The sequence below is a fragment of the Dermacentor silvarum genome, chromosome 7, assembly GCF_013339745.2.
Source record: "Dermacentor silvarum isolate Dsil-2018 chromosome 7, BIME_Dsil_1.4, whole genome shotgun sequence".
Lineage (NCBI taxonomy): Eukaryota > Metazoa > Arthropoda > Arachnida > Ixodida > Ixodidae > Dermacentor > Dermacentor silvarum.
The window spans coordinates 102,342,545-102,367,559 of record NC_051160.1 but is presented as its reverse complement, the minus strand read 5'-3'; the positions used below and the strand labels follow the sequence as shown (position 1 = coordinate 102,367,559).

General features: G+C 46.8%; 2 protein-coding genes across 6 annotated transcripts in view; both read right to left on the bottom strand.

The window, feature by feature from the left end:
• LOC119458330 (tRNA (adenine(58)-N(1))-methyltransferase catalytic subunit TRMT61A) overlaps positions 1-1,562 on the bottom strand; it is a 50,907-nt gene extending 49,345 nt beyond the window's left edge. For both annotated transcript variants that reach the window (XM_049671095.1, XM_037720165.2), the window contains exon 1: positions 1,064-1,562. In XM_049671095.1, coding sequence (XP_049527052.1) covers positions 1,064-1,391 — 328 coding nt within the window. In that variant the 5' untranslated portion in view covers positions 1,392-1,562. The remainder of the gene's footprint in view (positions 1-1,063) is intronic.
• A 1,605-nt stretch (positions 1,563-3,167) lies between these two features.
• The window catches only part of LOC119458328 (protein pellino-like), a 116,296-nt gene continuing 94,448 nt past the window's right edge, over positions 3,168-25,015 (bottom strand). For all 4 annotated transcript variants that reach the window (XM_037720163.2, XM_037720161.2, XM_049671094.1 and 1 more), the window contains exons 8-11: positions 24,512-24,610; positions 22,869-23,087; positions 19,577-19,692; positions 3,168-12,476 (exon numbers count right to left, since the gene is read on the bottom strand). In XM_037720163.2, the coding sequence (XP_037576091.1) occupies positions 12,350-12,476; positions 19,577-19,692; positions 22,869-23,087; positions 24,512-24,610 (561 nt within the window). In that variant the 3' untranslated portion in view covers positions 3,168-12,349. The remainder of the gene's footprint in view (positions 12,477-19,576; positions 19,693-22,868; positions 23,088-24,511; positions 24,611-25,015) is intronic.

The window sequence follows — 25,015 nt, the reverse complement described above, 5'->3', positions numbered from 1 at the left end:
GTGGTAGGCCTCCTTTTTGCAGGAAACCAAGGCTCTCTGCCGACAGCATGGTGCTGTCCACCAGCTGAAGCTGGTCTTCACGATCCCAGCACGTCAGCAGAGCCTACCACTGGTCTTCTGATGGTTGCTGTACTTGTAGTGTCGTCAGATTGTTCGTGCACCCCCATACCATGTGGTTGAGGGTGTTGGGTGTGTCTGTGCAGTATTTGCGGTCTCTCCGATATGTGCCAGGGTACATTGCATGTAATAGAGTTGCGTGCATGTATGTTCCTATCTGTAGTCTTCTCCGTGTTACTGCTTATTCCCTTCTTAGTCTTCTGTGTGGTCCTAGGTAGTATTTCCGTACCTTCTTGCAGTGTTCTAAGATGTTCGTGTGCTAAGAAAAAGATGCAAACAAAAGTCCGCTTTAAAAAACATAACCCCCCCACAAGCACCACAGCAGTACACGAATTACTCACCAGTACGGACTAGGTTTGCCAGATTACATAGTTCGCATAGTACTACGACGACGCTAACCAGCTTACAGGCTTTCCAAGCTGTAGGCTACACATCAGTACTAGTGAGTAAGTGAGTAGTGGTGAGTATGTGGGGGCAGCGCATTCAGAGAAACCCTGTATGTGGTGTATGTAGTAAAGAGCCACAAGTACGCGCTTTCGTAAGATATATCTTACCGCCCTGTTAGGCGTCATAGTGTCTAGGAGAGGAAATGACGCACGCATACAATTCTATGGGAACACGGTGAGCGATGTCTTTGGCCCTGCGTGATTTGCCCTGCAGGCAGAGCTTGTAATTGCATCAGCAACGTGCAACTCGTACAACGGTTGCGCTGGCTGGCGGCCCGGAAACCACGGTGCGGCTTTAACAGAGAACGCGTAGGCGGGAACATTCGCTCACGCTTACCGCGGTGTATCTATTGCGTACCGGTAATGTAAACCATACCTCAACGTTCTCTGCTTCTGGAAAGACAGTCGCACGCCAGCTTAGATGGCCGCTTTCCGGCATCATTGCCGATTCGCGTGCTCCGGTCAACCGCTTCGTGTCACGACGACTTCGGCGGACTTACCGACTTCGCAGACGACCGAGCCGGGTTTCAGGTCGAGTTGTAGCGTCACCAGGCTGATGTCGCGGGTGTAGACGATCTGCGTCCTGTGCGGTAACGTCAGTGTCCATAGCTCCGGCGTAGCGCGCAGCACATACACGTATCCGCGCGAGCACTGCACCTTGGTGCCGTACGTACGCCCGATCACGTCGTCGTGCTTCAGCGCGCCGTACTTTGTCTGAAACACATCGCCGCACGCAAGCTTGACGGAGTACATGTGCGCGAAAGTGCAGTACACCACACACGTATCGCCCGCCTGGGCAATGTTGTCGTGCGAGAGAAAGTTCGCCATGTCTCGGAGCAAATAGCGCTGGTCACGGATGCGCAATCGAAAACGAGACGGGCAGTTTCGAGGTGCTCGACGTGTTCGCTTACTTTTGCGACCGATGAAACACGGCTGGCAAACACGCGGGCACAACGTGCCCGTCAAACATGCCGTCAAAACACCGGAACTCGTGACCGGAACTCGTTCGTTGATAAAAGGAATGCTGTTAAAAAACACTAGAGGGCAGCACACTGCGCATCGTCTGCAACAAGTTTTGATTTCGTTTGCAACGGTGGTTTGCGTTGCACGCTCTTTGCTTGACCATGTAACCCTTTTATTTATCCTTTCGATTGATGCATATTTCCCAATATGTGTCACGGTAACAATTAAGCAATCTATTTAATAGTGGTTACGTCGGAAAGAGGAAAGTATCAGCTGAAACGACTTTTTCACTAATCTAGGCCGCTTGCAAAAATGCCTTTTTCACACACTGTGCAATTGTCTAGTTATGCCAATATATTTCGCGACACATTTGCTACATGAACATGACACGATCCAGCACTGACATATTTCAATTCCAATACTGCAACATGTACCGTAAGCAACTTAAATAATCATGAAATTGTTAGATGATTGAGTAATATGTTTATTCACGCAAGTAATATCTGCCTCTGAAATGGTGGAAATGCACTACTTGACATTTGACATACAAAGTCCAGGCGAAAACCGGCAGCACTTGTTGAGCCTAGCTCATACGAACGATTTTGATCCTCAATGAAGGAAGCCTGCATTGAACTTTACAGATTGCGATGCAAGTGCGAAGCACGCACATGTATCGCAGGGTCTAGATAAATCGTACGTGAACGTCACGTGAAGCAACAATAACGCTGGGCCTGCACACAGCTTCACTTCGCCTCTACAATGTTTCGTAGGAAACTACAGTGCGACGTGTAAAACGACAACGAAGGTGTAGAGTAACATCACCTCTGCAGTGCATGCAAATTCATTACACTTGCCTTCACTTGCGTAGGAAAGCAAGCAACAGTCAAAAGTTTCGCACTGCCGATTGGGCCCTTAGCGCTTCGCAGCTTGTCGCTGTTAGCTGTGCTGTTTGAAATTCTCCAAGTCCAGCATAGTCAATACAGAAGATATGAGTGGTCCGACAAGTTAAAATGCTAACTAGCTCCTGCACCCATTGCAGTGTAGACATGCAACATGCATCCACACTCTTGTAAATTCTGCTCACAAATGTTTGTCACATTTTGCGATTAAAACGTGCACGTATTTCCTGTACATTATGCACATTAGAAGTACAAGTTCAGTGATTCAACAGTGGTATGTTCTATCCATCCTCCTTGTGATAGTTGAAGTGATTCTCACATGTTGTCGACAGAAGACATCGCAGCTGAAGGCGACGAAGGGACTACTTAGGTTTTTAAAAGAAACGGGCTTGGACGAGCGGCTGTGACACCGATGTCACGTACCACGCAAGAGTGACGGACTGTGACTTACAATGTGTGCGCTGTGCTGTGTGCTCTCTCTCTCTCCTCCCCATCTTTCATTCCCCCTCATCCCGCTTCCATGTGTAGGGTAGCAAACCTGTTGTGCTGAACTGGTTAACCTCCCTGCCTTTCCTTGTCCACTCTTTCCTTCCTTCCTCCTTGCGCATCTTGTCTAACCTTCATGATTCTTTGCTTTCAAAAGCGGAAGATATAGCTACTAGGAACTGAGAATACGTACAAAACTTACTAGAGAAATGCCATGAAAGATTGTTCCTCCTGAAAGTCGAAGCCAGCATGAAACGCCATTGTTGAAAATGATCTTTATTTCCTATGGTACATAGAAATACCAGCAGTAAGGTATAGTATCTACACAGCTTCAGATGCACACTCGTACATACATTCGATAAATAGGCCCACGCCAATGCGAGAGACCACGCAAAGGGGACGAGTGGCGGTCAGGCGTTAACATTATCATACACAAAGTGGGTCCAGTGCGCGTGTAAACATGCTTCTGTACATTGCCAAAAAGAGAAAGGCTAATAAACAGCATGTGCTCTCCTCCCACTACAATGCACCCAACAACTGTCACCATCATAAGCACACAGCAGACACAATGTAATAATTAAAAAAAAAAAGTGGTGCAAGAGGCGTGTCTGCCACTCTGACGTGCGCTATCCCCAAATGCAAGCACGGTCGCAGTGTTCAGTAATTCAAGCAAAATGCACGCTCAAATGAGGGTCGAGCCGAATGAAACCGTGGCAACAGTGAATCTGGTTGTGGTACAGGCAAATGTAGAATGAAAAGGAAATAATAAAGGAATAAGACAGAAACTTCCAGTTCTTCTGAGAGAAGGGGTAGGGGTCAAGCGCATGGTCACAATGTTCTACAGCCCACTTTTGACGGCAAAAATGCCGAGCACAGATGGGAAGTGATTGGAATTAAGTTTCTTATGATCCTGAAACAGCAGCTCAAATCAGCAACTACTAAAGAACTATGTATATGTGCAGTCTGTTTGATAGCTCTTAATGTGGTGCCTTGATTGCCTGCGATAAAGGTGATTAAATGATTACCAAAGAAAAACAAGCAATTTATGTACTGGCTTGACAAGACCCAAGAAAAGACTGCAAATTTCTGCACTATAGTTGGTTCTGCATGGAAGCAGCAATGAAACTAAACAGAAGGAGTGCGCAGAACGGACACTCGGAGAAGCAGACGACGCATAGTGGTGCGCATCTGTTTCTTTTTTCTTGTCTATTACAGCACTGTCCACAATTAAAGTGGCTCACTAATTAGATCTCTGCGCACTTCACCATGGATCTTGGAATCATTCTACTGGTGTAGAAGTTACACAGGAGGCAGCTTTGGACCTCTTCAGAACAGTTTAGTTACAACACACCCTCTGGAACCAATAACAGTTGGCTGGAGAAAGTGCCAATACTACCACAATGTGCATGCGGCCACAGTTGCAAGATTCAGCAGATAGTTCAGAGAAGCCAGTAAATGAACAAGCCAACACAGAGCTATACAGGGTGGCATTAACACTTATAATTTTGATGCACTTTCTGTTGATATTATTCTCGCGCAAATGAGACAGCTGCTTCATACCAGTCTGCACTTTGGCGTCTTGTGAAACCACCTTCTCTAGAAACCCCGCCTATCAGCAAAAGACCTTCTATAGTGCATGGACACAGATAACCACTGCCACCTCCTACTCTTGAACTCAGCGCATGCACTGTGACAAACACAGTTGCTTACAAGGAATGCAGGCGTGAGGGTACAATACGACTGAACGTACAAAACACTACAGTGTTTATTACCAAAAAAATATGCACGTCAGAAAGAGTCTAAGCCACCTCCAAACCAAGCACATGCACAAGCTCATGGACCAAAGCACTTTCTGCACGAATGTATGTACATGAAAAACCCTCACAATGAGGAAACAGAAATTAACTTGGAGAGGCACGTACATTGCTCGTCGTGATTGAGAAATCTTAATAGTTAATTATTTAAAAAATTGCCTATGAGGTATACTTTTAAGCGTTTCCTTTCACATCACTCATAGATTCTTTAAGACACCAACTAGTGTCACTGCTGTTACAAGCCAGCGTGCGCTTCGGTTCCACTGTACAGGTCACAAGGTAACTGGTGCAAGACTAAAACTGAAGATACACACACAAGACCGAGGAACTTGGAAGCGAACACTCAGCAGTGTACAGCTGTACTTCGTGCAGGGAGTACATAGCCTGGCACCTGTCGTGTTAGAAAGCACCCTGAAAAATCATACTTGGGCTCAAAAGGATAGCGTGCTTTTGTACATAGCAAGGAGAAATGACAAACTATGAAAACCATTTCGGTAAGTACAGATGCAGCTGGAGCAATCACATCGCATGCCACAGCAAGCTAAATTTCTAATTCATGGAGCAACTCGCACAGTGAAGCTTTCAGGAGGTACAAACTTGGATCGCACCAAAACTGGAAACAGCTCTCGAACTTAAAAAGTAGAACTTTCAGCCACTCCCATTTTACTTGCAGGAAAAGTACATTCTGTAAACTAGGCATTTTTTGCTTTTTTTTCCATCATGAGCCACGTTTAGAGGGGAACTCAAATTGTCATATTAGTGACCACCCATAGCTACAGCCATCGAAAACTCACCAACTCAATTAAAATGTTAACCGGCATACTGAAACTGTTTTTCTGTCATTCATGTTCCGCAATGAAAGATCCTATAAATCTCTAAGTGAAGGCAAAACCCAAAATTTGAAATAAATAAATATGCAATCCCTATCTCGCAACTTGCTGAATTTATATTTCCTCACCTTGAATTCACGCACACTATATTGAAAACAGTGTTTAAATTCTTGAGATTGCTGTTTAAATAATATGTCATGCCAGTGCATGTACTACAAAACGAAAAATATCGGAGAGCCTCGGTGAACATCAATCATTGTATTGAAGAGGGGGCTTGCTGGAAGTGTCAGTATTCCATTTCACTATCCTCCTACAGTATGGAAAGTGCTTGTGACAAATTCGGCAACACTAGAAGTTTGTGCGAATATATAAAGTGAACAAAGAAAAAAGAATGCAACACAAAACAACATGAATGGAATGATTTGCTTTCTGGCTGAGGACATGACAATGTGCGAAATCAAAATTCCGAGGCAATTCACGTCTACGCAGCAAACAACCCGAGAGGGAAGAAGCCCTGCGTACATCGCGAGACACGTGGAAATTGGTCAACTTAAATGGCACTCCACAAAATGACAATTCACACACACACACAAAAAAAAGTGCTGCAAATGAACAAAGCTCTAATTCTGACACCAATAACCAAATTTTTTACAATTAATTTGTACAAGCTTACAACTGCCCAAAAGTGGCAGCTGGACTACATTGATGAACATCTCGAACACCAGAAAGTAGGGAAAGTGATGATGACAGAAAGGGTGGAAAGAAAAATTGGATGCAGAATAATAAGAATGAATCACACCTCACAATTTGAAAATTTCATAAAAAGGTGCGCAACAATCTAACAGCTTAAGCAGACATTGTTATTCGCATAAGAAAATTTCATTCACACACACGCACAAACAAAAAAAAAAGGTAAGCTCCAGGGACTGCCTGTGCTAGATGCAAATAAAAAAAAATGCCTACGCCTTAGGGCATAATTAATGTACGCAAATGGCGCTGTCAGAAAACCGCAGGCAACCTGATGCCCACACGCATAAGAAAAAAAAAAAAAAACTAGTGACAGTTCAGAAAAACAAATCACAAACTTGAATCAATGCAGGCAAACAGAGCACACAGGCTCTAGAGGAGCCGTCACACAAGAAATAATCACATACTTTCTGGAAAAACAAAAACTCACAATGAAAAAAGAAAAAATCATGCCATAGGTTGCTAGAAAACATAAATGAAACCATATTCTATAAACACGGCTGAACAAAAAAAAAAAAACATGCCATAAATAACTTCACTCCCTCCCATGACATACTCATAGCTTAATAGAGAGCATGTCATTGTCATGGTAGAGACAGAAGATTGTCGCGAGTGTCCTGTGCTACCCCTTCAAAGCTAGAAAAGAAGACCTGCGGGCAATGCACAATTTCCAAGTGAAATACATCTAACAACAAGGGAAAGGAGACAGCAGTCCTCGATGTTCGAGAGCCGGCACGCGAGATGGGACACCAGAAACCTTTGTAAATATTTAAAAACAATAAATAAAAGACTCAAGCGTCTCACCCCTGCCGTGAAAATGCAGCTCACCGTGCATAATAAACCAACAAACGTATGGCATCAGATTTCAGGAATTCATTTCGAGACATGGGTGCATTGTTTGAATACTAGCTGTTACAGGCAGGCGACTTCCCAGCTGAAGTAGTGAAAAATTAATAAGCACAGCATCAAACAGCGCTGAAACAAAAGAGGCGATGATAAGGCGAATGCAAGAATGCCAACAGTTATGCACATAACTTTTCGCACTGCATTGTAACCACACCCAGTTCTGCGCACAGCTCCCCGTACACCTACGCAATGCCTATCGAGCGATTAACATTCAAGTAGTCTTTCATCGCGGACTCTAGACCTACTACAAAGCAAATCACAACCACGCATGTAACACTTGCGGTTTGCGCTCCACTAGGTGATACTTTCACGACTGCAGCCCTATTTAAGATTTCAAAAATAAATTTAACATCTCCCCCTACCACTTGATTAGTGTTGAATTTAAGAATTTGATGCTTTACTATTTCAACCATTTGAATATGGCCAAACAATCAGGCACTCAAGCATTATTAGAATGATTTGCACAATCGGTAGCCATCTCACAACGACCACCCTATGTGGGATGTGGTATGAATTTGGAGATGGACGATTGCAGCCTATTTGCAAGCAAGGCAACTTAGGAACTGGCTTGGGTGACAGTATTTGCCAACAAACTACAGTTGAACCTCAATATAATAAACACAAATACAACAAATTATCGGATATAACAAATTAAATGTAACATGCTTCTCACCAACATATTGAATATAACGAAGGTATTTTTGTGTACGGATACAGGTTCATTATAACGAGGTTCAACAGTACTGGTTCATTCCTTGCCATCAGTTGCCTAGTCGTAAATGCTTTAACAGAGTTTTAACCTTGGTTGTTTGTCAATTAATGATTATAGCAGCTACATGATATGGTTTGCCGTTAGATTCCAGCATTGCCCTAGTCAACCCGTTAAGCAAGGTTTTGGGCCTAGAGCCAGGCACAACAGAGGAAGCAGGACATTCTTTGTTGCACAATGAGAATGCAAATTCTCAATGTGCCCTGCGGTTGCACATTTGTACTCGTCTGTGCACATCTGTGCATGCATGTCCTTGTGCTGGTTGCCAAAAGCAACACTACCAATGTCAAGATTTTAAGCACTCCTCTAAAAAAACACAATGCACCTTTCACAGAACAAAAATTGATCATTATCTACATGTTGTGTGGGTAATAACCTTCTGCCATTTTTGATCGTCAGAGACGCATCTTCCCACAAAATCAACGATGCGATGACGACCTGACTGACTGTAGTGACAGGAAGAAACAAAGTGACTGCGAGCAAGGTGCCGAGATGATACTGGGAAAAAGCTCAACGCCAAGAGGCGGAACAAGGAATGGGTGAATGACAGGGCAATGTGGCAAAAGCTGCCCAAAAACTAACCCAATAGCGAAATGGAACAGAACTGATGAAACCAGAAGATGTGTTGAGAAGCAAAGCTCTAAATGAAGCAAACAAGGCAGTTGTGCGCATGTTTAACCAGCCAGGAGCCGTAGTCTGGATCGATCACTTTCAAGGGCACCACTTTTGGCACGGGTTGACTGACTGAGGCCAAAGTGGATGTAACAAAAAAAGCAGGTGTGACGAAAAGCAGGCGTGACAAAAAGCAGATGTGATCAAAGTATGTGCGACACAGCCAATGTGACGGCACACCACACACCCTCATGTTCTATTCATGTCGCCAGTGCACTGACAGGCTCCCGTCACTTTAGCAAGGTGTCACCCTACATGCCACGTCACTCAAAATTGAAAGCATCTAAACGAATCAGTTGACAATCCAGCCGAATTTATGGCAAGCCAAAAGCACTATGCAAGCAGAATAGCCGAGCTGTGGAGAGCACGAGTCATATTGGATTAATTCAAAGTTCTTCCTGAATGTGACTAACAGCAACAGCTACAACACTAGGCTTATAAGTTTTAATCAACAGGTTGTGGCTAGTTAATCAGATCCCTGGTGAACTCCAATGGCATTGCCGCAGTGAACTAGCACATGAAATGAAAGAGAAAAAAGAAAATGCAATCCACATTGATGACTTGATGATGAGTGTATGATTTATTTTTCAACGCAGACATGATGCTGAATGTGATGGCTGGCGGTCTCCTTCAGAAACTAAACTAATAAACACACCGTGCCTTTTCGCACAGCAGTCATGCAACACATGTAAGAAGATCGGAATGTCTTGCTACAAATGTCTCACAAAATGGAAACAGCAGAGGAGGGGAAAAAAAGCAGTAACAACAGGCAGAATCTATAAACTGACCCCACTAAGAAAAACATGTCTCTTAGCCATTCAAACAAAGATTAAAAAGAAACAAAAGGCATCAGCAATCGCGAGATTGCACATGGTATCTCTCACAAAAGCTCATTTCACAGAACTCTTGTAAGCTCAATGTTCCAACCAAGCCTAGAATGATGAAATCAAGCTATACAAATTGCCGTGCCCTGACTGAGTGTCTGGTATCCAACAAAATGAATATAAATCCTTTGGCTGAATGTGAAGAAAGGTGTTCTCTCCTGCTAAAGCAATACCAATGTACCTCAATATGGCTAAAACTTCGAGACGGCAAAGTACACAGCATGGTCTCGGAGCAACTGGCTTGAATTGCACTGTTCTGCCCCAGAGGGTTCAACAATGCGAGAACATGTGCGCAATGCTATTTCGTGCCATGGCATTACAGTGAATACCAATAGCCAGAAGGCAACAAGGAAATAAAGGGCAACAAAAAAAGAACCACTCTGAACACCCAAGAATTACACTGAAACAATTCTCTTAATTCTGAAGTACTAATCCTACACTTGGCACAACAAGAGATTCTGTGTTTCAAAAGCAGCCTGTGATGCACCCGCTGCAAAATATGCACTCAGTCAATTCCCTTTTCGTGCAATGAAACTTCAAGCAAACTTGTTGCTAGCAGCACTGCAGCATTCCATTTCCTTTGCAGTATCGTATAATGCTATTATGTGTCTACTTGGTCCTGAAATACATAGCCCCCCTGGCAGAGGCTAGCCAAAACTGTGAAACAGATTACTGAGGAGTGGTCCATAACAGTCGGCAGTTTCTTAAAATGGCACAGAGAGTCATTTCAATAAGCCAGACGTCCACGCCGCACTTCCCTGCACTATGAAATTCACCATGACCTGGCATTCAAATTTCATAAACAATTCAGCGATTCCACCACAGACAACTTCTAGCCGACTCCACATCGAGCCACTCGCAGGTCTAAAGCAAGGAGGAGGGAAGCATTGGAAATGCTTCCAACTCCCCCCCCCCCCTTTCACGGAACAGCCATCATTTCATTTGCTGCTCGATTCCGTGCAACATAAATTAACGCAATGAAAAGCAGGATTCTTGCTGACTTAAAGCAAACTGTCACAATTTTAACACACAGAGATGCAGTCATCATGACTGCCTTCCTGCTAATGTATCCAGCAAACAAATACACCTTCCGAACTGCTGCTCGATATTGTGTAACAAAATACAATGTAAAGCAAAGCCTTTACTTCCCAGTATATTGTCAAAAACACCTACAGCCTCCCCACACTAAACACGCCGCACTAAATGACAAGCTACAAGTTACCGCTCCCAGCTGGCCTCAATCCCACCCACGATCCAGGTTCTAGGGGTGTGCGAATAGCGATTCACGAGACCGAATCGAATATGAATCGAATAATGCCAGAAGCAAATCGAATTGAATACCAAATACTTTCCCAATAGTTTTCGAATGATTAACAGCTGTTATCAATTAACATAAAACGATGTTCATATACAAGTATTCTTACAATAAGCAAGTTCCTGTCATTACATAGTACGTTACGAAGAGTTGTTCATTAAAAGCACAAATGAAGCCCCCATTAGGAGCAAACAAGTACTTTCTTTGCATGCATAGGGCTCTTCAGAGAGTGCGAATGATAGCTGTAAAGCCTGTAAAATATGGCTACCTAAGTGACGTAGCCTGCTCCACTATGCACCTTCTTATGTTTTATGTCTATACTATGCCCAAAGGGTGAAAATTTGCCGTACTTTTGCTCCAATTTTACTTTTACTTGGGCACAGTCAACATTTTACTAGAAAAAGATTCGCATTGACAAATAACGACTATTCAATTTGAACACTGAATCTAGTAGGACACTATTCGATTTGTTATTCGAAACTTTCAAATATTCGCACGCCCCTACCAGGTTCCATGCACCACAGATTCAGTCTCAATATGGCATGGCAAAGCAAGACTGTGACTCTTCTCCACACCTGCAATACTGCACTTGGTGCAAGACAACCGCCCAGAGCCCGTGATTTAACACCTGTGGTGCGCAATGCGCAGGCTGATGCATTTTGTCTTGTCAGGGCAACTAGAAGCCCAGACAAGACTATCCACCGTGACATTTTTTTTTGTCAGGTAAAGTATTTTTACCACGAAACTGCATCAGATATCCCATTGAGACTCCCTATAAAATTCAATTAGGCAAGACAGTTCCCTTAAGTTATGAAGCGTCCCATTAGGATCTTTGATGAAATTCAGTCAAGTAAGGTTTCTCCATCAAATCCTATTTAAAGGCACCTGCAGCCTTCCCATCAAAATTTTGCAACAAAATTTTTCGTCAACAGTTTTGTTTAATTATCACAGTTCGCCAAACCATGCCCAGCTCCATCCATTGTGCACCCCAGGTGCCCACCAGTGCATGTACTAGGAGGAGGTCACGCTTGCAGCCAGGTGCACGATTAGATCACGTTGGCATGGCACGGAAGCAGATTTGATTACAACACAGCTCCGGGCCAGCACTGTCAGCAACTTCCAGCGTCCCCGTCTAAAGTGTAGAAAGACGGCGCACCATTCTCCCAGTTCTTGCAGACTGTAGCCGCTGACGTTGTCCTCGGTCTCGACGACCTCGTCAGACCTCGTCTGACGATGCGACGAACAAAGACGGCACAGCACTCTGCCTCTCTTGCACACTCCTGCCTCGAGAGACGGGTTGATTGTAGTGGGGGACGCAGACCGAAGGCATCCCATCGACATTCAGCCCTAGCTGCTCTCGTGGCGATCGCAGAAGGTTGAAGCTGAGAGAGGGCGACTGTGCCTCTGGCTTTTTATTGTCTTCTTCCGAACACTCGCGAATGCCATCAGCTGCCGAGGCCCCACGAGAGCGAGAAGAATGGGAGGGGGAAAACGGCAACAATCAGTCGATGTGGTCCTGGAAGATGAGGCGCACGTATCCTGGGTACCCTTCCAGCTGAGTGGCACAGAAGGGGCAGGCCGCCTGAAGGCCGTTGGTGCCGTGTGGTATAGACACCGAGGCCCAGTACCTGGACGAGAGGAAAAGGTGGGAGCAGATTTAAGACAAAAAAGCTCTGCATGGGTGAGACATTGTTATTTTTTTTACTTGATTGACTGATTGATACAGTTAAACCTGGGTATAACGAAATTGACGAATTCCTGAAAAACTTCGTTATAAAGAGGATTTCGTTATATGCAGGTTCGGCGCGAAAATTCGAAAAAGAAATGCTTACCGTATTTACTCGATTCTAACGCGCCCTCAATCGTAACGCGCACCCGTTTTCCGTTTTCGTCGAAGCACTCATCCTTGGAATGTCACACCAGGTACCGGATGCGTGGACGCGTGTCGTTTCGCACAAGCGCGAGGCATCAGAAACGAAGAGTGAGCGTCACGATGGCGTCATATAGTGTTACAGTAGAATCCCGCTGTTACGTTCCTGGGGGCTGCGTTTTTCCGGCTGTTACGTCGTTTTCGGCCGGTCCCGGCACAGCTCCCATAGAACCAACCCAATGCATTGGTAACCCCGCTGTTGCGTCGCAACTGTGAACTGCCACCCCGCGCCGGGCCGAGCAGCCATTTTGACTTTTCATGTCGCTTGGCTTGACGATGGCATTGGCCGCCCAATGTGCCGGGGGCTACAACTATGACGTATTTTCGGTTTCCGCCAGCAAAAGTATAGCCCTTGAGATCCGTATTTGCTATATAAAGATGGTGTCTAGGACGCGTTGTGGCCCTAAAATTGGTTTTGGCTCATAGATATTCCGTGTGCTGTATGTGCAAGCCGACGACCGCGTCTAAATCTCGCGCGCGCACGAAAAGCAGGGAGGAAGCGCGCCGTCTTCCGTTGCGCTCGAGGCACCGGCGAGGGAGCGAGGGGGGAGGGATAGCGGGGAAGCGTTGTACTGTACTCTGGCATAAACTGCGTACTGCGTGGCGGCGTGCGGTCTAGCAGTGTAGGTGCGTCGGCGGCTCGTAGCTTTGTGCGTGCTGTGTGTTCTCGGCACTCAGTTTGCGTTCAAACGATAGACAACAGCACGAAGGTCACTTCGCTCGCTTCTCCAGCGGCGCTTCCACACGCCGCCAGCGTTTGACAGCGCGTGTGATGTGTCACAGCGTGTACCAGCGCGTCGGCAACATCAACTGAAAAAGGAGAGAGTGCCGGCTTGGCGGACTAGGCCAGCTGCAGCAAGCGGCAGGATCAGATTTGAATGAAGGGAGGGGGAAAGCGTCATGCCCGCAGATCGCCGGGTCGAGGGATGCAGGCCTGCCTCGCACACGCACACACGCACACGTGCGCTCGCTTCGCATTCCGTCGCGGCGGGGAAGGTGCTTCCGGTTGCTGCTCGTGCAAAAATGACAAAATTTGGGGCGAAATCTATAGGTTGTCGGAGGGGAAAATTCGTTATATCGAGGGGGTCTCCCACTGCCACTTCGTTACGTAGAGGTTCAAATACATGTGCTTCTATGGAGTAACGGCAGGGAATAGAAAAACTTCGTTATATCCAGGAATACGTTAAATGGAGGTTCGTTATAAGCAGGTTTAACTGTAGATTGTGGACCATGGGAGCACATGGCAATATGCCAGCCAGGGACATACAAGGACAGCAGTTATTGAACTTTCGGCGGCCACCTTTCAAACCTCAGAAATTGTTGCAAGGCGCGCGCCTTCTGCCACACTAGTGGCACATCTTTTAAGCAGTTGAGGTATGATAGACAGATACCATCGGCTTTGACAATGTGTGTGTTTCAGGGAACTGTGGCTGAATGCAGGAAAAAATACTTCCTTTGCACTACCCCTGGAACAAGTGCTGTAGAAACTCAACAATAGACTTGTCCAGCGTAAGGGATGACATGTGGCAAGTATGAATGTTGGGAAACAGTTTAATAGATTCCTAAAACAGGTAAAATGCCAAATCTGGTGTCATCGACAACATCGCAACGTTATGACACAGTGCAAAGTTTAATAACACTATGGGTATGATCACTTTTCTCTCTCTTTCTTCCTTCTCATTAAGAAATTCAGTGGCGATTTAACAGAAAATGGTAGAGAAATGTGCTTATATATACAGTAAAAGCTCGATGATACGATCACGGCTGATACGAATTTCCGGATGATACGAATTTTTCTGTGGTCCCGGCCGAGCCCCATTACTTTGCAACGTGCTAGAGAACGGTTGTTACAAATCGATTTTCAGCCTGCGTCGGTTGATACGAATAAACGCCGCCCCACCAACGGCCGTGAAGAGAACAGCGCGCAGTCACGCGCTTTCTCTCCTTCTCTTTTGGTGCGGAGGCGCGGCGCCGGACAGCGCGGACTCCGCGACTGGGCGCGAAGAGTTTGAAGCGGTGGCGCTTTTAGTGCTTTTGTACTTTTCCTCCTTTTCTGCGAGCCGTCAGATGGAGTGGCTGCTGCGCTTCGGGCCGCGTTCTTCGTGTTTGCGCCATTTTGCCTAGTCGCAGCGAGCTATGTCTCGCAAGCGGAAAGCACTCTCCTTTAAAGATAAATTAGACTTTCTTCGAAAGGTCGATGAGAATCCCAAGAGGAAGCGGACGGAGTTGGCTAAGGAGCTAGGCCTCGCAACGTCAACACTGAGCACAATTGTTGCACAGCGAGACTATCATGAAAAACATGCTTTCGTTCAACGTCAACGCGACGCAAGCAAATTCGAACACGCACGCTTATTTCGAACATACCGCGCACCGACAGTGCTCTTAGCAGCGCGCCAAATCACGCGGCGGCGCCTCCGACACCGCCGGCATTGCTCCGACACCGCCTTAGAGCAAAAGCTCAGGAGAGACCCCTCAATGCCGCGCGCCAAGGAACGGGAAAAAAAGAACCCGCGGCGGAAATTTCCCTCTCTATCAAATTGCAAGGTCAGCGTTTCTGCATCGCGCCGGAACAAGCGTGTACATGCCGACTAGAGTGTTCTAGACAACCGTATTCTAGCATACACTAGTGCCGACGTCTCAGCCACGTGGATAAAATGGCAGTGAACCCTTCTCTATTTTCTAGTCACATGTTGACCTTGCACGCTGCGGCAGCAGCGCAGAGGGAAGCAGCGGCGGAGGCACCGTCGGGCCAACGAAACTGCCACGCCCGCAAACGCTCGCTTCCCGATAACGGCAGAAAACGAAACTTCAGGGGGCGGCTAAAATAAACTGGCGCCAGCACGGCGGCGGGCGCGCACGGAGTCGAAGGTGAGAGAGCTACGAGGCAGTTGAGAGGAAGGGCGAGGAGAGCCACCGAAGCGGCGGAGTTAACGCGGCCAAATCCGCTTCCCTGCCGCCCTCCTCCCTCACCTTCGACGGTCTCCGCGCGCACCCGTGTGCCGGCGCCGCCCGCTCGCTCCCTGAAGCTTCGTTTTCTGTCGTTATCCGGAAGCGACCGTTAGCCGGCGTGGGCAGTTTCGTGGCCTGCGCTTGCTATGCGTTTGCGCGCCACGATATTTCACGACTCGCACCGTTCGTGCATCGTGCTATGGTGCACGAATACTTCAAAAATACGTCCTTTTAATTCGAACAAATTTTCGGGCCCCTTCGAGTTCGAATTATCGAGATTCGACAGTAGTTTTAATTGTGTTTCGATGATACGAATTTCGGCTAATACGAATATTTTTCGTGACCCCGTGAGATTCGTATCATCGAGCTTTTACTGTATACCTACAGTCAACATCCTATTTTTTGGACTCTCTACGGGGCCGCGAAAAGGTCTGAAAATCGGGCAGTCCGCAAAAACGAATGCACACCTTTTCCTGCCCCCAAGGACTCAAATCACCCCAGGCACATTCGAAATAGCTCTGAAAGCCCGTGACAATTACCCCTTCCCACTCTTGGTATGCTTCACCGCAATACTTCGCGTATGCTTCACTGTGTAACATTGCTGTATTGAGGCAAAGCTTACTTTCGGGAATCGGCAGGCAACGTGCCATGCTTTCCAAGCTTTGAAGACATTAGCGAAGATTGCAAAGGCGGAGTCGGCTCCATTGCTCACAACAGCGAATGGTTTCAATGAAAAACGGCACCGAACAGCAAGAAGCTTGATAGCAACCGTAGAAATAGCTAGGCCTTGCGTTGCCGAGGTGGTGCATGGCTACGGCTGCCAGCGGATCTACGTGCAAAAGCACCGGTTCGCGGCGGCGAGATAATCAAAATAGCGGCAACGTTGGCCACGATTAACGAGGTTTCAGATCTGCGGTCATGGCAAAAAGTCTGGAAAATCAGACGGCGAAGGTTTTTTGCGTCTAAAAGTTCAGACGTTTTTATACATTGACTCTATGTGATATGTGGCGGTGCCACGAAGGCATCCGAATTATCGGGCATGTCTGAAAAATCGGGCATTCGGAAAGTCGATTGTTGACTGTATATATAACAACCATCTAAAGGTAACAGGCAATGATGCCAAAGAAAGCATAGAGGAAATTAACTGTGGCTGAAATTGAAATACAGAAAATAAAGAAAAGGAAAATAAAAGTGCACAAAACGATAAATTCAAGCCACCCTCAGTTTCCAATTCTTCCTTCGTTTATAAACACACGCACACACACACACGTGCACACACACACACACGGTCCTGCATATTTCGCTGCGCCTGTTTGCAAAAAGGTTTTGTGCTCACCACTGCACTGTTCTTGCTCAAACTTGGCTGAAAGATCACATTTTGGAGTCTACGTCGTTTAGTATAACACTTGCCACGGTTAATTGCCTGGTTTTTAAGGAAAAAGTGCAAATTTGCCTTCACTTATGGGGATGCGAGCTGCTGCAATGACAGCGCTAGCACAAAATTGTGTCGCCGCCTGCCGGCGGCTGCAGAAAGCAGCTTATCACAGCATCACTGCCAACCCTACTGTGGTCAACATCTTCACTTATCTGTTTCACAGATAATGGCATGGTGCCATTGGAAAGAGAGAAGCAACTTTATTTGACCATGGGATTTGACCGAAGGCGCTGCCATTCCCTACTGCACACAAGCGCCACGAAGTGAGCGTCAAGTTTTGCGCTTATTCAAGTTTGGCATCTTTTTCTGTCGTCATCCACCAGCTCAAATTCAGTTCGGTTTCGTGTCGCTGTCTTAAACTGCTATGCAATAGGCATACAACACAGCACATCTCAGGTCACTTGGGCCCCACAATCTCGACATAAATCAGAGTCTCACATCAAGCAACGATTCTCGCCGAGTGGGCACATCAAATCTTCCCGCCAAAATGTTCTGCTCGACGAAGCAGATGACCGAGGCCAAATTCGAGGAGCACTTATGTAAGCTTGCGGAAGCTCCAAAAATGACAATGTGCATCTCGGGCCGCTCGGGGCCCACCAGCTAGGCACGCATCGACCTCTGATGCTGTAACGATTCAAGCAAACGCTTCGCATTATGTAGACGTCAGCTGCAGTAGCACCTGCCAAATTTCTTAGTTACTTCGGATCGTATATTTCCCCGGTTAGTACGTCTTTTCTTGCTTTTTTTTTTCACAGAACATATGAACGAGGTTCTACTCTACGGTGAAAAGGTGATAAGAAACTACTTGGAATTTTAGTTCAAGTGCTTTTTCACCTGTCTTGGGACACATTCGAAGACCATATACAAATGCTGGCTTTTCTCATGGTGTCGTCATTGCCAATTCATGGTGAGTCGTTTAGCAGCCCAGTCATATTTCTTGCAGCGTCATCTGCTACCATGGCACCGGAGAAATCGTCCGCTGCTTTATCGCTGCACCCCCCCCCCCCCCCCAACACTGGCACCGACAATCCCAGCAGTGCCGCGTTTTTTGTGTTTGCGCCATTTTGCCTAGTCGCAGCGAGCAATGTCTACCGAGATACGATCTCGGCTGATTCGCGCGGCCGTACGTCGAGGCGCGGGAGCCTCTGTTGGCGCGTCTTCCGTCGACCGCGTTATCAGTGCCGATGGCACAGGGCGATTGTCGGTTTTGCTGCTGGAATCACACGGTGCAAGATAGCGCGACACATTATCCACGGTGCAAGGTGTACAAGGTAGCGCGGCACGTTCAGTCGGGTGCTCCTCCGCTTCTCCCGCTAATCGCCGTGTTTTTCGTGCTGTGGGAGGCTTGCGCTTCCGTATTCCGAAGGCGTGCTTCGTCCAAAATTTCTTCTCCAACGAGCGACGATCCATCATTAACCTGCGAGCTCTCAGTCATCCGAATTCTACGTGGCAAGTGAACACGCTGGCGTGGTTTACGAAGCAGACAACTGCGGTTGCCATCTTGCAACCTGCCACAGCAGCAACCAATGGAAAGACGCCTTTGAGCACGGCAGACAATCGGAGGCTCGCTTTCATCGGAGGGCCCATGTGTACCCAATGCCTCCTAAAAAAAGGAGGCATTGGTGTACTTATCGCAGAGCCGCCCTTGTTTTGTGTTTGTGCGTTTGTTACAAGATGGCGACGACGGACGAATTGAGAAGCGGAACTGCGAAACTTTGAGCTTTCGAACGATACCAAGATGGCGGCGCTCGTGGCGGGAAATACGAGATATGTGTCCGTGAACTGCGGTGTTTTTGCGTGATGTAAAGCTGTTTTCTCGCCCTGCGCACTGATGAATTAATCTTTTTCGGCCTTTTTTAGTGTGTTTTCAGCGAAACCAATTTGATATAGCGTAGATTAGGCGTTGAAGATACCGAAACGCGTGGTTTTCAAAAATAATTTTTCTCGCAATTTTCGCGATCTGATCCCCGCGTCCCCCCTTAATTTAGGTAGCTTTAATTGTGTTTCGATGATACGAATTTCGGCTAATACGAATATTTTTCGTGACGCCATGAGATTCGTATCATCGAGGTTCCACTGTACATGAAAACCATGAGAAACTGTGCAGGAAGCGCCGTCGCCCCGTCTGCGGAATGTGAATGGCCGCACTCTTTTTCGGAGAACGAATCCACTCGCTGCTCGCGGCCACTGCCGAAGCACACGTGCCGAAGCTGTTCTGGCGCAGCGTGGCGCAATTTCGGTGAATTTTCTGTCTTTGGCGCAGTTTGGCGCACGAATCTGCGTTTGTATCAAAATGGCGCAATAGGCGCAGGAGTCCCAACCCTGATAAAGGGAGCCCACCCCTACGGCATCTATTACAAGAAGAAATCAGCAAACGACAGGAAAATGGGACAACTGAAGAAAAGGGTGCTCACTTGACAGTCTTTTCAGAAGCCATGTGGCCACATGGATTGAAAGCATGGTTCGGTGGGTCATTGTCCACGTAGAAGGCTGGCTCGATGCCCACACATAGCTTGACCACGGGACCCTTCTGCAAAAGCAATGTAATGGGCAATGCATGGGGTCAGCTTCTGTTAAATAGCAGTGCTCCTGCCTCTGGTTGCCCATTGCGATCTCCGTATCGGGCCGATGTTGGGGAGCGCTCGCAGTGACTAAGTGCGCTACTGCGTCAGCAGGCGTCCTCGTTCGTTACTCATAACCGCCTGTAAGAGCTGCCACTACAATTAAATTGCCAGCAGTGTAACCAATTCTTAGTAACAAGTGCCACTACTGTTCACGGTTACCTACATTTGCGCACAAGTAATTATATATATGTGCAAACATAGCTAAACTTCAAAAGCACTGGCACTTGAAAGCTGTTGCCATTTCTTCATTTTCATGGCACACACATCACGCCCGAGAGCGCCGCATATTGAACTCTGCAGTTTACAAGGATGTCAATATTTTGAGACAAAATGTATGAATGCATAACTGTGCTTTCACTGCTCAAAGACATGGCATGGCAGTGAATTGGCATTAGTTGCTATCTGCATAGTCAATGATCTTTCTCCAGCAAGGCGGTTGTGATGGCAGCGTCATTAGTTCTGGAGACCACCACTTGGGACAGGTTTTCCAGCGGAGCTGTGAAACTGAGCTGGTTCCACTAACGTTTGGAGAAAAGAGCAGTAAGCACACCAACATTAATGCGTTGTAGGAGAGGACATTGCTGCTCTATACAGTATAGACCACTTATAACGTAACCGCTTATAGTGCTGGACCGGATATAGTACGGTCTTTTCAGACTCCCGTTAATTTTCCCATAGCACTCCATGTATACGCATACCGCTTACAGTGCAGCTACGTGAGACGCAATACCGGTTATAATGCGGCTTCCACGGGAAAATCTCGCCGATAAGGGCGGCAGCCAGCACGCTTCTCAACAAGATGCGTGCTGCCGGCCGGCGTATGCATTATTCAGGGCAATCAAACTCTTGTTAATTCGGACTTATTTGGCAACACATCGGTTAATCCGGACTACTTTCGGAGCTCGGTGAGCGAGGAGCGCCGCAAATGTGCGACGCAAAAGAGCAAGAACGGCGCTAGCGTCCAACCGAAACGAAGCGGCGGAGTCCGCATCGCCACAGCCATCAGTTGAAATCGTACATGAATGACAGCAACGCCGGAACGCTTCGAGCCTATTTGTGTCTTTAAAGCCGGAATTGTTGCGTTTACCGCCACGTATAACACCGCGTTGGCCGCGGGCTTTCGTAAATGCGTAGTCGTCATCCACGATCGCGTCGATAGCAGCCGCGGTTTTCTCCAAAGCGGTTGCGGCGAACAGTAGTTTCGTTTTTACTCGGTACGCGCGTCGGCCGCGTGTCTCGAAAACTGCGTAATCGCCATCGATGATCGCATAGATAGCGACCGCGGTTTCGACTGCAATTGTTGCCACGAATGGTAGTTAATTCTCGGTGCGTGCGTCGGGCGCGTGCCTTCAGCACCGCAAAGTCACCGTTTGTAATCGTGTCGATAGCGGTCACGGTTTATTCCACAGCGGTTGCGGCAAACAATTGTTTCGTTTTGACTCGGTGCAAAGCTGTCGAGCTTGAAGAGCACCGACTACATCGCGATTAGGTTTTTGCCAGCTCACTGGCGAAAATGTAATCAGGATGTGCGCGCGATAATACAAAGCGTGTCTATACGCTTGGTCTACATGTTTTGCATACGTGCAGTGCTTAAAAATCGTTGTTTTGGTTATAGTGCAGTACCGCTTATAGTGCAGATATTCGCGACTCCGGCGACTTACGTTATAAGTGGTCTACACTGTACTTTGCTCTCACTTATCTCTAATAACAGGACCGTAAATAACAGAGTACAAAGTTTAGAAAGGATAGCAAAGGTACACAAAGGCTCTCTTATGAAGCAGAACACAATGGTGTCAAGGACAATTCTTTGAACCGCGGAGGCAGGCAATGCAGCATTTTTGCCGAAGAAATTCAAGGCATTCTTTTAAAGCCTGTTGCAAAGTATGTTGAGAGGAAAACAAAAAGCCCACAGGACACAACGCTAGCGTTGTGTCCCGTGTGCTTCTGTATGGTTTTGAAATTCGTTCCTCGACATTCAAGGGTTTTCAAAAACTGTCATAAACCTTTCACAGCAGAGTTAGCAGTACAATAAAATAGCAAACAATTACCGTATTTACTCTAATTTAACGCCGCTTTTTTTGCGATAAAACAGGTCCAAAAGTCGCGTGTGCTTTAGAATCGAGTACCACCGTAAATCTGCATTACCATGTCGCCATCGGCATTTCAAAATGGCCGCCTCGTACGCGTTTCGAGCCTCGCAGTCGTAGCTTCCCCCATGTGCTTAGGCTTAGTCTACCATTTGTCTTCCCGTTTTCTGCATTTGCTCTATCAGCATGAAGTGCCAAGTTCATCGTGATGCCGCATTTAAAAGGTAAGTGATCATTTGTGTGGAGACGGAGGGAAATCGGGCCCCGTCACGGGAGTTTGGAGAATCCAAAACTTACGTGCGGGACTGGCGCAAACAGGAGGAGAGGATTTTAACCAGCAAAGCAACGTGGAAGGGTTTCAGTGAACCGAAGCAGGACGTATTCTGCGACGATCCTCTTCGGCGATACAATCGCCTTAACCCTATCTTGATAGCGATCTGCGACTGGGAGTCCACCATGGGCAGTATTTTCGCCGCTTATAGTGTGCATTGAAGCGAGAGGCGTGCTAGCACGAAGGTCAATTCACTCACCTCTACTGCCGCGTTTCGTCACTCCAGCGTTTCGACAGCGAGTTTCCGTGGTCATCGAGCGAGATGTGCTTATGTTTGCTTGTGCGCGCATGACACCATGATTGTTAATTTAGTTAGTAAGCGAATGTTTCCAAGTTTAAACGGCCGATAAAACTACTATCCTTACTTCGTATAGCCGTCTACTAATTTGCTATTGCAATCGATGCTTCGCCTTTTGGGCAAAACTGCGACATTTCTTTTTATTCATTGCAACTTTAGTGCAATGGGAGTAAATCTGTTTTTCCAAAATGAAAGTTTTATTTCTGTATTAAAGCATGAAGTGCGCGGTACTGTAAAGGATTTTTTTGTTAGTTTTTTTTTTCCTGTCTTTTGGTCATGGAAAACGGGTGCGCGTTACAATCGAGGGTGTATTAGAATCGAGTAAATACGGTGAGTAAAGAGCTAGTCAACTGAGTGTGCGCGTACCTTCAGGCACATGGGGCAGGTGCGCACGTTGGAGGCCCCCTCGGGGAGTCCCCAGTGGTGCAGGCCCTGGACGTGGCCACAGTGCAGGTACACATACGGCTGCTTGTCCCCCTGGCTCAACGTGGCACGGCTGGCAATCACCAGGGTGTTCAGACCCACGGGGCACTGGGGGCGGCCCGCGTTCAGCTCCTCTACGCGTGCCTCCAAGTGCTGCTTCGTCTGCCGAGCAGTGACAGAAAAAAACATACCAGTTTTATTTCAAGGGCAAAGCATCGATAGAGATAGCAATGTATTACACACCTACATGAAGTAAGGTTCATAGTTTCATTAACCGTACAAATTGCCTCAAACATTCACCAAGTAAACAACCGTGATGTCGCAAGCCCAAAAAACTGACATGAACGGATTCCTATCGATGACCGCGAGCACTCACTAACACAACGCTGGCATAATGAGTGCTGGCAGCAGGGAGCGCACATTTCGTGCTGCTGCTTGATTTACCATTTCAGCTGTGCAGTCTCTCCAGAATTCGGATAACGTGACCTACAACACGACCCGTGGCAAAAGGGCGCACATCAAGCTACCTTGGCTAGCCTTCGCATGCTTGCCCTCACACCCACAGATCACATGACCACTAACACAGCACTCGGGCCACTCATTTTTCTCACACTTCACCTTTATGCATAAAAGCATAGCTGAGTCGGCGGCGAAAATGCACCTCGAGTGCCCCTGTAATTGTTATGCTTTTACTACCTGAATACTTTGTCCCAGTTGGCTGCTTAATTTCGTGCACCCACAAAGCGAATACTAATAGATACTCAACAAGAAATTCAAACCATTCGAGGAATTACTCGATCGCATCCTCATTACCAGTTTCATATCAATGCATTCACTTATTCAATGCACACTTCCTGCACTGACCCTCATCTGGTTCCCTATTTTGGCGAGCATTAATTCAAAACACTGCATTGCCAGTACGCATGACGACTGTATATGCTTGTGGCCACCTTGGTCCCCCCCTTGATAAGCACAGCAATACTCAGCACATGATTGTATTTTCATTTTAACCTCGGTGAAATGTGGCCACCATGGCTAGTAGTAAACCCATGAACTTGTGCTCAGCAGCGGAACACCAGAGCACTAAGCCGTCGCAAACTGGTGCGTTGTTCTGCTGGCACAAACCACATTCCATTATGGAGATCAACAAACATGATGCCGTGACATGCTGTTGTTGGGGTAGAATCGATATGGATTTTTGTAGGCCTCTGCATCTAAACGGCCGAATGCAACAAGCAAGCAAGGCCCTGGAGTGCAACTCTTGCGTCCATCACGGGCATGAGTGCTTTGGCGCTGGAATCCAACAGACAGCACAAACACCTGCCACCACTGTTGCCACTTCTTTCTTTTCCAGGTTCGGATAACAAAACTACATTAAACATCCACTAGAATGCACCAGATTCCTTTCTTTATTTATATCCTAAAAGTCCACTGTCGGCCACCATTCCACTTTCACCCTAAAGCCTACTAACTCTACAAGAAAATCTGCTAAACTGGCAGCACTGCAAAACCCCTCAAAAATAAAACATAATAAAAACAATAAGGCAGGAGCACAAACAAAAAGCAGCAGCAATCTCTCTACCCACCGGTGACTTCAAGAGTCCCTCGGCCGACCGAAAGAGGAGTGTAGCTCCGCAGAGGTCAATGAGCGAGCCGTCTCGCAGAACGTTCGTCTCGTCTTCAATCTGGACAGAAGGAGGAAGAAAGTACAACATGAGCCTGCTTCCAAGATCAGCTCACGCATCCTCAACACCAAGAACATTGTCACATTTGACGTTGGAGCTATGAACTCGAGACAAAGTGTAATATGTCAAGCCTGGCTTCCTATGTGTGGTATCATCGCGCACAGAACTGAATGCAATCATTTCCACTCGTGTTGATGTAGTTAAGGACACTTTACAGGCTTTGTAGTGTAAATAAAGGAGGCCGGTATAAATGGCTCTCTGGGCTATATGCACAGGCTTATCCAACCAAACTTCAGACAGAAGTAACATTTCAAAACGAAACCACTGTTTGCCGCAACAGCTGCGGACGAAACCATGGTGGCCATCGACGCAATTATGAATGGCAACTACGCACTTATGAAGGCA